Here is a 14,592-nt window from a genome sequence, read left to right on the forward strand (position 1 = left end):
AGTTATCTGTGAGGAGGCTTGATTTCTATGATCTCACGTGAATTTTATGAACTAAAATTCCATCCCAGAGACAACTGATTTTTCAAATGTTTCTATAGTGCATATATAGCTTTGTGTCCTGCTTGTAATGCTGGTCAAGTCTACTAAAGTGCAAAGACTGCAGCTGGTGGGGCAGAGGGATGTACCAAATATTTTTTAAACATCCTAACTTAAACGGGAGTAGATCATCTAACACATTCAGCAATTATTTTCAGATTCCTTTCAACAAATGCAAAAAAGGAAAAAACATAAGTAAAAAAAGAGCATACTACCTCCATAACGTTTCAAAAAATCATTTTAACATATAGGAACATCCAGAATGAGAAAATTACACAGGTACTCCTCCATCTAAAGCCAGCTTCCATATGCCAGTAGTCTGCATGAACAAACTTTCAACCTGCATATAAGAAGACCCCAAGGATTAACAGGCATTAATTATCTTACTCTAAATGCAAGTTAGTGATTTTGTTTTAGAAAACCCCGTCTAGATCACTAATTGATGGATGCGCATTAATACACCTGTATTTGCATTTCAGCGGTAAAAAGACAGGCAGGGTTTTCGGCACAGAAGAGAGCTGCTTTGCCAAATCTTTTCAAAATGTCAATATGCTTCAAGTAGTACCACAGCTGAGATATTCCTCTTGATTTCCAAACTGTCTAGGTGGCCTGGGTGGTTTTCTGCCGGCAGCAGCCTCCTACCTTTAGTTTGTGTGCCTATATCCATGAGGGGGGATTAATTAGCCGGGTTGGAGCTGAAGGAGGCTGTCGTAACGAGCCCAGTGGCGATTGGCCGCCCGCCTGCCTGGCCCTGCCTTTATAATTTCCACACGAGTGCATCTGGGCTCTTAGACAAATCAACAGCAGCTTCTTCTGACATATACACACGCACACTCACCCTAGACACACTCTCAGCACACTTTTCCTCCATTTGATTAACAGTGCTGCACACACAATGATTACGGGAAAGCGTACATAAATACGGAAAGGGGTGCTTATTTTGACTACTAGAAGAGCTTTGCTGGGTCTCAGCACAACTTTTTTTTTTTTTTTTTTTTTTTTTATTCCTGAGAAGGTGATCTCTCCATGCGGTTCTCTCACACAAGGATTCTTTAAAAGAGGAAGAGAGACAAGGAGAGGGGGGAGAACAGTCTTTCACTTTAAGAACGGCTGGGCTCAAAGATAAAAGGAAGGGAAAAGCAGCAGCAGCAGCAGCAGCAGGGAAACCAACGCTGCAGCACTTCCGAAAAGCATTTTTGATCCATTTCTGAGCGCTGCGGCCCGTTTCTCCACCGAAGTTGGCTCCAGCTCTAGCAGCCGCATTGGATCCCACAGCTTACTGCGAGACTCCGGTGTACAATCCGGATCTCTGCCCCAACATGATTGCGGCCCAGGCCAAGCTTGTCTACCATCTGAATAAATACTACAACGAAAAATGCCAAGCCAGGAAAGCTGCCATTGCCAAAACTATCCGGGAAGTCTGCAAAGTAGTTTCCGACGTACTGAAGGAAGTGGAAGTGCAGGAGCCGCGGTTCATCAGCTCTCTCAACGAGATGGACAATCGCTACGAGGGCCTCGAGGTCATCTCCCCCACCGAATTTGAAGTGGTGCTTTATCTCAACCAAATGGGGGTGTTCAACTTCGTGGACGATGGCTCACTGCCCGGCTGCGCGGTGCTGAAGTTGAGCGACGGGCGCAAGAGAAGCATGTCCCTCTGGGTGGAATTCATTACCGCCTCCGGCTACCTCTCGGCGCGCAAAATCCGGTCCAGGTTTCAGACGCTGGTGGCTCAAGCGGTAGACAAATGTAGCTACAGGGATGTGGTAAAGATGGTGGCAGACACCAGCGAAGTGAAACTGAGAATCCGAGATAGGTACGTGGTGCAGATCACGCCGGCTTTTAAATGCACCGGGATCTGGCCGAGGAGTGCTGCCCACTGGCCACTTCCCCACATCCCCTGGCCAGGACCCAACCGGGTGGCGGAGGTCAAGGCGGAAGGTTTCAATCTCTTGTCCAAGGAGTGCCACTCCCTGGCCGGCAAGCAGAGTTCGGCGGAGAGCGACGCCTGGGTGCTGCAGTTCGCGGAGGCAGAGAACAGACTGCAGATGGGGGGCTGCAGAAAGAAGTGCCTCTCCATCCTCAAAACCTTAAGGGATCGTCACCTTGAACTGCCTGGCCAGCCCTTGAACAATTACCACATGAAGACTCTGGTTTCCTACGAGTGTGAAAAGCATCCCCGGGAGTCGGACTGGGACGAGTCTTGCCTGGGTGATCGGCTGAACGGGATTTTGCTGCAACTTATCTCCTGCCTGCAGTGCCGGCGGTGTCCTCACTACTTTCTACCGAACTTAGATCTGTTTCAAGGCAAACCTCACTCAGCTCTGGAAAACGCTGCCAAACAAACGTGGCGACTGGCAAGAGAGATCCTGACCAACCCGAAAAGTTTGGAAAAACTTTAGAGGATGAGTTAATCAAGAGCCGAAATTATTACCCTTCTCAAAGTCCTTATTAAGTGTAAACTTCTCTTCAATTCCTAATATTCCACTCCGCAGTGTAAACAATCTCTTCCTTTAAAAAGGAATAATAATACAATATTTAGACATCATCTCACCCACCCCCACAAGGGGAGAAAAAGTAGGGGAAGCGGATGGAGAAAAACCCAAAGCCACTAGTATTAGAAGACTTCTTGCCACACGATTTCCTATCTCCCTTGAAAAGTACACCGTAACACTCTGTAAACAGCCCGGTTGTAATGCAAGACCGCGACGAAGACTCCGCCTAACTATCAAAGGATTATAGCAATCCTGGTGATTTAGGTGCATCTGCCTGTGAGTAAACACGATTTGGATATGCCATCTGAAAGAAACTGTAATGTATATTTTGATTTGTAACAAATATTGTGATCTCACATTGTCTTTGAAAGTGTGGATGTTGGTGTTTGTGATTTGGTGAAAAGAACTTAAATTGCCATTCTTGATACTTCCAGACATTTTCCACAAACAAAGTTATCATTTAAAGGTAGATTTCCTCCTGGTACTTTCCTCTGTCTTTGAAAGTGTCTGAACTTTAAAAAGTTTACATTTTGTTTCAAAATATTGCTTGTTCTATTTCTAACATTCCATAAATATACTTGAAATGTTATTTAAATATATTCAAAGAAATTTGAATTCAGCTTATATAATAACGCTTGAATATCTGAATTATATATTTGAAAAATGCACTTGAAATACACTGGATAATTACTTTTGTGATTTAGATTTTAATTTGTTGCTGGTTTTTATTTAATTAGATGCTAATAAATGAAGTAAAATAAAAGTTGTCGTGTCTCACTTAAAATTGTTTCCTATCAAAAGATGTAATGCTGCATTTTGAAAATCAAACCCACTTGAATATCTTAAACATTTTGAGAAATATGCTAATGAAATCCTTAAAAATAAAACATTGGAGAAAAGCTCTTTCTGTATAGGTATATAAGATAATGATCTACTCTCAGTCTCTAACTTAACTTGCAAGACAATTCCTTTCTACAACAGACACAATTTAAATCTACCTTTGAAAGCTTGCTCTTCTTGTAGCATTTTTGATAATATAAGAAAAAAAGTATATCATGACAGTAGAGATGACTGACTTATTTTAAAAACTGCATTTGGAGCTGGAAGTAAAAGAAGTCCCATGACTATCCTTTGGAATAGTTTAGTTGTCAACAAGTGCTGAAAATGCTGATCACCTATGGGCCTTAAGTTAGTTAATTCAGGTGATGGTAAATTTTTGGATTTTAGCTCTAGTTTACCAATACTATTTTATTACATTTTATATCAATATCTAAATTAAAAACAATAAAGTTCTGGATCTGTGGGAGCATTTGTCTTTGACTATTTTAGAATAACTGCCTCTGAAAATAAAGGAAGATTTTTTGCAAAATGATGCTAGAATTTCTAGCGTGACACTTCATGCTCTTGAATTCTTAACCCCAGAATAGAAGTTTGCAAATTGCACAGTAACATGAAAGTTAAAACATTAAAATAGATATCAGAAAGTGCTGAGAAAGAGCTACTCTAATACTCTGGTGTTTAAAATCTACACAATAACATTTAATAAGTATGCATTTAACTGGTCCAAATATGTATTTTCTGGCATTATACTCAAAGAAGAATACAATATTTAAACATCTGAGTGCTAGCATATATATTTTAAATCAAAGCTCAGAGAATCAGTTGCTTTCCTCTTAAATCCACATATAAAACCCATTCTTATTTCAGGAGATGGACAAAATGGGTGTACTAATGGAGATGAATTTATATCTAAATGGCTCTCCCCCCCGTTTCCTTATAACTTTTCAATAATCACATTTCAATCTAAAGTTTTGAAAATTAAAAGTGATCTTAATAAGAAATTTCTTAAGACCTTTCGTAGTCAGCCCTCAGAGCCTGAGATTCTGGGCCCCAGGGACTTGGGAGCAATTGGCTTAACTACCAAATCTGCCCAAGCGCAAACAAAGGCACTCACAGAAAGACTGTTAAAATGTGCATACTCTGGCAATACAGGATTTAACTTCATTAATATATTCTTCAGTTCCATAAAGTGAACATGCTATTTCATTCATTTTATTTTCTATGAGAAAGAGGAGAATGTGCTCCCCTCCTCCACTGTCAGGTAAAATCAAACAAAATTGAAAACCACTTCCTGCCACAAAGCCACCAGTACCGTACATGGAATCGCTTTAACTCACTTTAGTGTCGATCTTCTTGAAGGCGGAATCATCCTCATCTACCTCGAAGTAGATTTCTGTCGTGGTGATGGAGAGAGTCCCCTTGGCCACCACCACGGGAGCGATGAGCTGGGCAGGGGTGCTGAGAACCACTGGGCCTGCAAGGCAAGGATAAGGGGAGTCAGGCTGATCCCCTGTGGCCCTTCCTGCTCCCTCCCAGAAGGGTACCAGAGGTTTTTATTGGTAAGGATGCACTAGAAAAAATGGTTCCTGTATTATGCGGCAAACTCTTTTTTCATGTAAGATAAGGACTACTTAGCTTTTATTCATTACCTTATAACAAGACTAGAGAGAAAAAATGGTATGAAAACCCGGAAGGTCAGGATACCGAATACCGCTCAATTTCCACCTAGAAATCCTACATGGTTGGTGAGGGGCTGCCATTAACCTACTTAAAAGTGCAGAACGGACAAATGTCCCAATTCTCCACTGAGTATCGCTGGCTTTTCCAGAGACCCTAGGCAGTCAGCACTGCCCCCAAGACCAGCCATCGCGCGAAGCCGCTCCACTCAGCAGCGGCGCTCCCCAAGGAGAGGCGAGAGGAGGAGAAGGGGGCAAGGATCTAAATGATAAATTCCGCTGTTGTGAGCGGTTTGCCTCTTGCAGGAAGATTAATCTAATATCTGTCTCCTAAGACGCGCTACACACACACATACGCGTGCATACGGACATTACATAAAGTTCTTATGTAGAAAAGAACGAAAATCTTAGTCACTTTCTCACAGAGAATATATCAAAAGTGATGAAAATGTAAGACGCTTGAACAAAACGATTCTCAAAAAAACCGTGCGAAAGTGCTACTTCTCAACTTTCCAAACTGCAGAAACAGCTTCACTAAAAGTGCCTGCCAGGGTGCTTGCTTCGAATTCCCTCAATCTGTTAAGGTTGAAAATCACGAATTACAAAGCGTTTAGAATATGAATTCAAATGGGATATTACCTAAATGTTTCCTGTAAAGTCTCCCCAAAGGGAGACATTCTTCGCAATCCTGGATTTGAAACACGATACAACGTTATACATAACGTGGGGAGCGGATACAACCATTCATTTGTCGGCAGCAAGGGCGCATCATAATCCCTTCCACTTCTCCCCTCAAATGCATACAGTCAAGTGCGTCACAATAACAGTCGGGGAAAGGCAATAAAAAGTCAGGTTCTCTGCGGCCGCTAGGCCTCGGCCCTCCGGGCGGAGATCCCTCGCGCCGACACCGCCCTCAGCCCCCGCCGGGCCGGCCTCGGGAGACGCGGCCAAGTTGGCCTTCCCTGGCGCAGCACACACACCCAATCTGCGACCGTCCTGCACAAAGCCGAGCCTTCCCGAGGCTGCAGGAACACAGAGGGCTGGGCTGGCTTCTGTCGCGATTACAAGGGGGTGGCTAAGGAGCAAACTGTGACAGTGTCAGCTTTCAGCCTGTCGGGACTGCCTGGGCCAGACCCACGCACAGTCCTGTCTTTCATCTCACTGCTCTCGATCCTCGGATAAGCCCTCGGGGCTCGTGGACTCTGGGCTTCGGCCTCTGCCCAGCGGAGTCGGGGTCCACCTCGGTTGCACAAGGTTTTTCTTTGGAAAGGGAGAGGCAGTCGATCTGAAGCACCACTTTAAAGGCTCATCAATCTTAATCTAGGTTGCTCAAGTAATTACGCCCGAATCTCTTGTACGATTACAAGTGGATTTGGGTTTCTATTCCCCAGGCCCTCCTTTGTGTTTATTGGAGGGTCTGTGCGCGCGCTTGGCGGCGCCTCCTGCCTTCCGCGCCCTCCTCCGAATCCCCCAACGCTCGGGCCGGTTCGAACCGCTCCCTTAACCCTTAAGCAACCAGGACGCTCCCTTGGATGCCAGTTTTCCTATTTTCTCTCTGAGGAAATCTATGCGGTTTACTCTTGATTGGGGCAAGGTGAGAAAGGTGATTTGGTTCACACTGGAAACAAAGTTATACATTTTTAGGCACTGCTAAAAACCTCAAAAAAGTCTCCATTCTAAAGACAGTGGACTATCAAGATTTATAACAGGTTTCTGGCATTTGGAGACAAATAATGGTCAAAAACACTAAAAATGGCGAATTACTTCTTTCTCCTAAAAAGTAATGTAACGTATCCAAATTGAGAACATGAGAAAAAAGATCGTGAAACATCAAAACCGTACCCATTGATTTACTGAAATACATTACAATTTTTAAGGACACGATCCGTGAACTTTCTATGGGGACACATCTTCTCTACTTACTCCTCTGCGTTTCTGAAAGGAGACGGCTTCCTTTAGATTTTACTCCAATGTCGTTCTGTTGAGGAGATTTTCTGGGCGTTTATAAAAGGGCTTCGAACTGGTCTTTCTTTAAGAAAGACACATCATGAAATATTCAGCATTAATAGTGTGTCATTTTTACCCTCGTCCTTTGGAAATCTCCAATTACAACTTCCAATTCCATAGCATGTTTAAGGAGCACTGAATCTTTTTGTTGTAGTCTTCAGGGAGCAAACCAGCCGCAGAGAGAATACGGAGTTAATCCACTACAGCAACAGAGAGAGGGGATTATGTTTTAATCCCCTTTGGGGGAGCCTTTGGATTTTAGGGATCCGATATTAAAATGTTTACACAAGGCACAATCATAAGCCAGTAGATCTTCCATATGGTACCTGGTTATTTGAAAACCTTGGATCTCTTTCCAAATAAAAATAGTTTATAAAGAACAGCATCTCTGAATAACGGTGAGATGGTGATCTAGCTGATTCTGTTCTAGAAGATAACTTAAGTAACTACAAATTTAACTTCCTAAACTTTGCTTGGTGTAGTGAGTTGAGGAATGACTAAATATATTCATCCCAATCACTACTGTAGCAATAAAAGAATAAATTATAATGTCCTCAGCATACATAGAAGTATTGATATTAAATGTTAAACAAATGGATAAGACAAAACCTCTTCTTATTGCATTGATGCATATAATAATTTAAAATTCTACCATCTAAAGTGGTAATTAAAAGGAAAATACAAATGTTATTTACTTTTTACAACTGGCAATATAATGCTTAAAAAATACTGTTCCATTACGATTTTTGAAAGAAGGATAGGGGTATTACTTCCCATTTATCTAACCTAAAATGTGAACTAGAACAAAAACCACCCTAGCATAATGAATCTTTAAAATAATAACTTCTCTTTAGAGCCATAAGATCTTTAACCAGTTGAGATGGTAAACCTCATCATGGACCTAGAGTAGAAAGTACACATGTTTTATATTAAAAAAGAAACCATTTATCAAATACACTTTAAAAGTAGAATGTTAAAATACTTGTGGGTTTAGATTATCCTGATGAAAATCAAAATTTCAAGCCCAGAAATCTTAATAATACACTGAGAATTTGGTAAAACTTTACAATTTACAGAATTCTTTTTTGTTTTTTGAGATGGAGTCTTGCTCTGTCGCCCAGGCTGAAGTGCAATAGCTCAATTTCTGGCTCACTGCAACTTCCGCCTCCCGAGCTCAAGCGATTCTCCTGCCTCAGCCTCCTGAGGAGCTGGGAGTACAGGCGCATGCCACTGTGCCCAGCTAATTTTTGTGTTTTTAGTAGAGACAGGGATTCACCATGTTATCCAGGCTGGTCTTGAACTCCTGACCTCAGGTGATCTACCCAGCTTGGCCTCCCAAAGTCCCAGGATTACAGGTGTGAGCCACTGTGCATGGCCACAAAATTTGTTTGTATTTTTACAGAACTAATAGTCCAATATTCACAAATTTTAAGTTACTGGATGTGTCAATGCTTTCTTGCCAAAGACCACCAAGAACATACCTGTAGTTGAACAAGTGGGTTTTATTATTCATTGCAGTGAGAGAAACCGACAACAATAAGAACCATGGGGTGACTTAGGGGGTGTTAAAAGACTCATTGTAGGATCTGGATTTTACTTGTGATTTTGGGAAGGGTTCAGGAAAGCAGGGCTTTGCTCTGGATTGGGCTCTGTCAGGCATCAGAAATAATTCTATGATTAAGTATTTCAATCAATTTTATCTAGAGGGAGGGAAGACTAAATGTATGCTAAAGCTCTAATTCAAAAGATGTAGCAGTCACTCATATTAGCCAAAAGAGGGGAATGTCTGGTACTTTTGGGGTATGCACAGTGATCTTGCTTTTGTCTGTGTTTAGTCAAAATTATAAAGTTGTTTTTTGTCTCACATCATCATCATACAGCCCTGTATGAAGTTGGTGCTCTGTGAGGCTGTTCGTGTCCAAGAAGGGAACATCATGGCCTAGCAGTGAGCTCCAGGCCAGTTCTCAAAGAAAATGAGGCCTAGATATAGGCAGGCCAGTTCCCAGAGGTCAGAGGCTGCTTTTTCTTTTTCTCAACTGCAGGGATTAATCATTTTCGGGGGGGGGGGGGGGGGGGGGAGGGGAGGGTAAATTAATCATTCTCAGGAGGGGGTAAAATACATTCTAGTGATTAAAAGGCAACGATGGCTATTAAATTTCCTAATAATGATAAGCTTCTTTACAACTTTCAATGTAAAGCACAGCAAAGACTATGCATGGAAAAAGAGCTGCAGTTTAATTAAAACTGGAATTGCTAGAATTATTTGATGACTTTTAATTGGTAAACTATATTTAGGGTACATAAAATTATAATGTATTTTAGAATCGCTTGAATATTTCCTAAACTTAGTTTAATATTGTTAAAAGTTGCATTAGCTATATGGATTTTCTTCATCCTCAATTACTTGGAAACTACATGCTCAATTTGATTTTGGAACCTGTGAAACCTTGTTATTTTGGGATAATAAAAAATTGACTAATCTTAGTAGAATTATTAAACTTAAAATCCTGGTGTTATTTAGAAGAACTAAAATTAATCTGAAATTCTTTATGTTCACTGTAAAATAATATTATTCCAAAGAAATTAGGACAAAAATATAAAGAGGGAGTAAATTTTTATAATTATTTTTATAATGTGGTATACTTTCTAGGGAAGTAATTCATAGCATGAGTGACTGAACATATCTAAGATATCTATCACTGCTTTCGACTCTTTTTTTTTTTGAGATGGAGTCTTGCTCTGTCGCCCAGGCTGGAGTGCAGTGGCACGATCTCGGCTCACTGCAACCTCCGTCTCCTGGTTTAAGTGATTCTCCTGTCTCAGCGCCCCAGGGAGCTGGGATTACAGGTGCATGCCACCATGCCCAGCTAAGTTTTGTATTTTTAGTAGAGACAAGGTTTCACCAAGTTGGCCAGGCTGGTCTTGAACTTGTGACCTCGTGATCCACCCACCTTGGCCTCCCAAAGTGCTGGGATTACAGGTCTGAGCCACTGCACCCGGCCATAGACTCATTCTTTTTAAGTATGGTACAGTCAATTTCCCCAAAACATTCTCCCCCACAGAAATAAAAGAATAAGATGTTTTAATCTCAAAACAAATTACTGAAGAATATAATAAAGTTGTAACTGTTTTGGAATCCTAGGAAAGCTTTGGGCATTATGAAAATGGAGGTATTTGTGTATGTGCCCGAGGGAGGGGCAAGTTCTAGAAAAAATACTGCAACAAATTTTAGATTTCCAAATTTTAGATATCCAGGATGGTTCTCTGGGTTTCAGGTGATTGAAGTGTCTTAAGAATGAAAAAAAAAAAAAAAAAATCATAGTAGCAAAGTCTCTAGATAGTGACTGCTTTATTTATATACAGAGAATATTGATAGTTGTCCAGATAAAATTTCAGAGTAATGATATTTTGAAATTTTCAATTTTTTTTTTCTTTTTTTTTTTTAGGGCTCGGCATGGTGGCTCACACCTGTAATCCCAGCACTTTGACAGGCTAAGGTGGGAGGATGAGAGGCCAGGAGATTGAGACCAGCCTGGGCAATTAGCGAGATCTCATCTCTACAAAAAATTAAAAAAAAAAATTAGCTGGGTTTGGTAGCACATGCCTATCGAGCTATCAACTTCAGAGGCTGAGGTGGGAGGATCCCTTGAGCCCTGGAAGTCGAGGCTGTAGGGAGCTATGACAGTGACACTGCACTCCAGCCCTGAACTTTTTTTTTTTTGTATGGAAATAGTTGCAGAATGTTTTTGCTTGAATAAAATAAAAATATTTTAACAACTCATAGAATACTATGCCTCAAGGGTTATGAATGTAAACTTCAGTACTACTTCCTCCCCCACATATTCACAAAGACACAATGTACCCTCCCCTAAACTATCCATTATAAATATTCTAGAAACTCAAAGTTTACACAAAAGCTCACTGTTTTCAGGAATTGGCCTCTTGATGATCCTAGGTGACTTCTTGAGCATAATCTATCCTTCACACTAAGATGAACGATAACCGATTATCCCCACAGATCATAATTTCCTTAGATTATTATTGTATAAAATGAGACAGATGACAAAGAACACAAATGAGGTGTTTTGAGATTAGAATAAACCTACATCTGAAAAACTCAACTTAGCATAGTCTAAAACAGACATGGAAGGAATGGAGCCCTCTTATATGAACAACTGAATACTGCAATTTAGCATATTATTTGTTCATCATGGTAGATCATCTATTTTTACGCTATTATCTAAAATCCCACCTTAATGTATTTATAATACATATTTTTAAAAAGTACTGAGAAAGACTCTGGTATGCTCTAACTTTAACCTACCATTTATGTTTACCAATTTATTTGTAGAGCAGGTAATTCTTTGTCACAAGGAATCAAAAAAAAAAAAAAAATTGCTGCATTTTCTGCAAAGGCAGTGAGTGATTTCCTAGAAGAAAAAGCTTACAAAGCATATACACTATAGGTAAAATAGCACCGAGTTATTTTCCAGTACAAAAAGTACTAAACAACAGTGATAGTTTTAATGTTCAGTGTGAAAATTTGCTCTGCCTTTTGATTTAATAAGTGAGCCAGCTGAGATTTCCGTTTCTAGTTATATTACATTTAGTTCAACATATGGAATATATTTTTCACCTTCTGGAAGAGTATTGACTCTTTTATGGCACTGGGATATCATTTAATGATCGGGAAGAGTAAATTTCTACTAGACTAGATGAGTGAATAAACCAGAGGATATGATTTAAATCTGTGCACCCCCAGGTTGGATTAAGTAGCTTGCCTTTATATTTCTACAGTTTCCTGGCCATATCTTTATGGCACTTATAATATATTAAATATATGTGTTTAAAAGTCTGTTTCTCGAACTATTTGGCACAAGCTAATTGAAGACAGGGTTTATTATCTTGTCCACCTATCACGTATCTGTCATATAGTATGCAATCTATGTTTGTGGATTGAATATAGAAAATGATATATACCAGTGTTGCATTTATATGTCATAGTAAAAGCTCACTGAAATTAATATATTACATATTTTATGTTTTTCTGAAATTGATTTCAAATTTTTCTTTATAAATATAAAAGATAACTGTGTTTTAGAGAAAACATAAATTTAAAAATATACTGAAAACCAACGAGAGTTATAATTTAATTGATCATTCTAGCTATATTACATGTGTACTATTATGGTTTTAAATGGCATAATTTTATGACTATCGTATTTTTCCTGGTGTATACTTTGCTCTCTCTTTGTAATTAAATATGTAGGGGCATATTTAACTCAGCATTCATTCATTCATTCATTCATTCATGTAGTCAACAAAAATTACTTAACGAGTAGTGTATTGTTTTTGCATATAAGGAGAGAATACAGTGGTGTATAAGACATAAATTTTACCCACAAAGAGCTTATAGTATAAGGTAAAGAATACACAAAATAATTATGACATGAGGAAGAAAGGGTTAAACTAAGAATTGTGTAAAGTACTTTACGTGATTTATTTCTATTAACATTCCTGTGTGATAGCACTGCTATCATCTCCATTTTACACATAAGAAAATGAGACTGAGGGTTGGAGTAATTTAGAGGTCATACAACTAGTAAATGAGACATAGGATTCAAATCTGGTGATCTGATTCCAAAGTCAGGGTATTTGTTATATATGTTGCCTCCATATGTTGTTATATATGTCCCAAGAAAGGGACAGAAAAAAATTCCAGACATTCACAGATCAATCATGATTTCCAGCCTATTTTTGGTAGGGGAGTGAGCAGTTGGAATAGAATGATGGCAGTGACATCTGTAGTGAGGTGTGATGGATAGGTAGAATTTGGACAGGTCGGGGTCTTGGAGAGCACTGTGAGCAAGGGGAATAGTTTGGACAAATACACTGTTGCAGGCGTAAATGAGCAGTAAGTAAGTCTGGCCAGAGATTAGGGTGTGTAAGGGAAAGCAGTGCGAGATGAAACTGAAAAATCACACATATCCTTGAATGTCAGACTTTGTAGGTTAAGGAATCAAAGATTAGAGCTCAGAAATAATAATGCAGAGCAGTGCGTTTTACCCTTTTTCTGGGTCACACATTCTCCTGAGAGGATGGATAAATATAAGGATTTTTCTAGAAAAGTTCACCTATACATTTGTTCATCCTGATTACATAATAAATGAATAATTCATATTTTCAAGAAAAATTAAATTTTTTTCAGTTGTCTTCCCCTATCTAAAGATTTTTCTGCATCTGCATTTATCCCTGTTTTTCAGCAGTTTCTGGAGATATATCTTTCCTCTTGTTTGAGGTAGTTACCCTATCTGCGCTACTAGTCCTACCCTCCCCTGCCGCGTCTGCTCTCTTATTTCTATATTCTTTCTTTCCTTCTTTGTTAAACTCTAGGTATCCGTTTCCATCTCTTAGTTCCTCACTCCTACGCTCTCCTTTAATTTCAGTCCAACCTCTACTTAGGCCAAGCTATTTGGGAAATACTCGTTAATTAGTAAGTTAAAAGCGTGAAAAAGTCCATCAATTTAAAAATTCTGCAACTTTTTCTTGTTTGTTTTTTTTGTGACGGAGTCTCACTGTGTTGCCCAGGCTGGAGTGTAGTGGTGCCATCTCACGGTAACCTCTGCCTCCCAGGCTCAAGGGATCTTCCCACCTCAGCCTCCTGAGTACCTGGGACCACAGACTCGCACCACCATACCCCGCTAATTTTTTAAATTTTTTCGTAGAGATGGGGTTTCGCCATGTTGCCCAGGCTGGTCTGGAACTCCTGAGCTCAAGCGATCCTCCTGCCTCACCCTCCAAAAGTGCTGGGATTATAGGCATGAGCCACCACACCTGGCCTGCAACTTATTTTTAAACTCATAATTTTCCAAACACATTTAACTATAGAGTTTCTTTTTTCTCATTAGCATCTTTCAAAAGACCTGTGTTACAAGGAACATTAGTTTGAAAAGTGCTGAGCCAGAGTTCCTGACTCCTAAGCATAGGAGTCTTTCCTTTTCTCTTACCACTTTACTTCCTGCTTGGTATCCTATTACGGGTTCTCCTTCATTGGCTGCCCTTTAAACCTTGTGCCACAGGGCATGTGATTTTGGCCTACTACTTCTCTCTTTATTTTCTCACTTCCCTTAGGTGATCTTACTGGTTTCCATTATGAACTCCATGCCCACCTTGGCTCTCAAATTTCAAACTTCTATTCTTTTGAAAATTTTGGAGGCCCAACAGATCAAGCATCTTCATCTCCCACCCACAGAAGACCTTGCATCTGCACACTCCCACACACAGTTAATAGCTTCTAAACCACCTCTCCTCTCAGGCCTGATTCCCCTCATTCTTACTCCCTGCACTGGTCAGTTATTACAGTCTTCCACAAATTACCTTCTTTTTTTTTTTGGTAGCTGTCCCATTCTCCCCTTTCCTGCCTGCCGTCAATTTACTTGAGGCTCTCATCACTGCTGCTTTGGAAAGGAGCCTCCTGTCAA

At 40.1% G+C, this 14,592-nt stretch overlaps 2 protein-coding genes across 3 annotated transcripts in view; one reads left to right on the forward strand and one right to left on the reverse strand.

The window, feature by feature from the left end:
• NBEA (neurobeachin) overlaps window positions 1-14,592 on the reverse strand; it is a 743,995-nt gene that overhangs the window by 205,345 nt on the left and 524,058 nt on the right. For both annotated transcript variants that reach the window (XM_023208811.1, XM_023208812.1), the window contains exon 41: window positions 4,766-4,902. In XM_023208811.1, the coding sequence (XP_023064579.1) occupies window positions 4,766-4,902 (137 nt within the window). The remainder of the gene's footprint in view (window positions 1-4,765; window positions 4,903-14,592) is intronic.
• Window positions 369-3,341, forward strand: MAB21L1 (mab-21 like 1). Its single transcript, XM_023208814.3, has one exon. It carries the CDS (start codon window positions 1,416-1,418, stop codon window positions 2,493-2,495), a length of 1,080 nt encoding a protein of 359 aa, XP_023064582.1. The 5' UTR covers window positions 369-1,415; the 3' UTR covers window positions 2,496-3,341.

This window comes from Piliocolobus tephrosceles, chromosome X (genome assembly GCF_002776525.5).
Source record: "Piliocolobus tephrosceles isolate RC106 chromosome X, ASM277652v3, whole genome shotgun sequence".
NCBI classification, from domain to species: Eukaryota; Metazoa; Chordata; class Mammalia; order Primates; family Cercopithecidae; genus Piliocolobus; species Piliocolobus tephrosceles.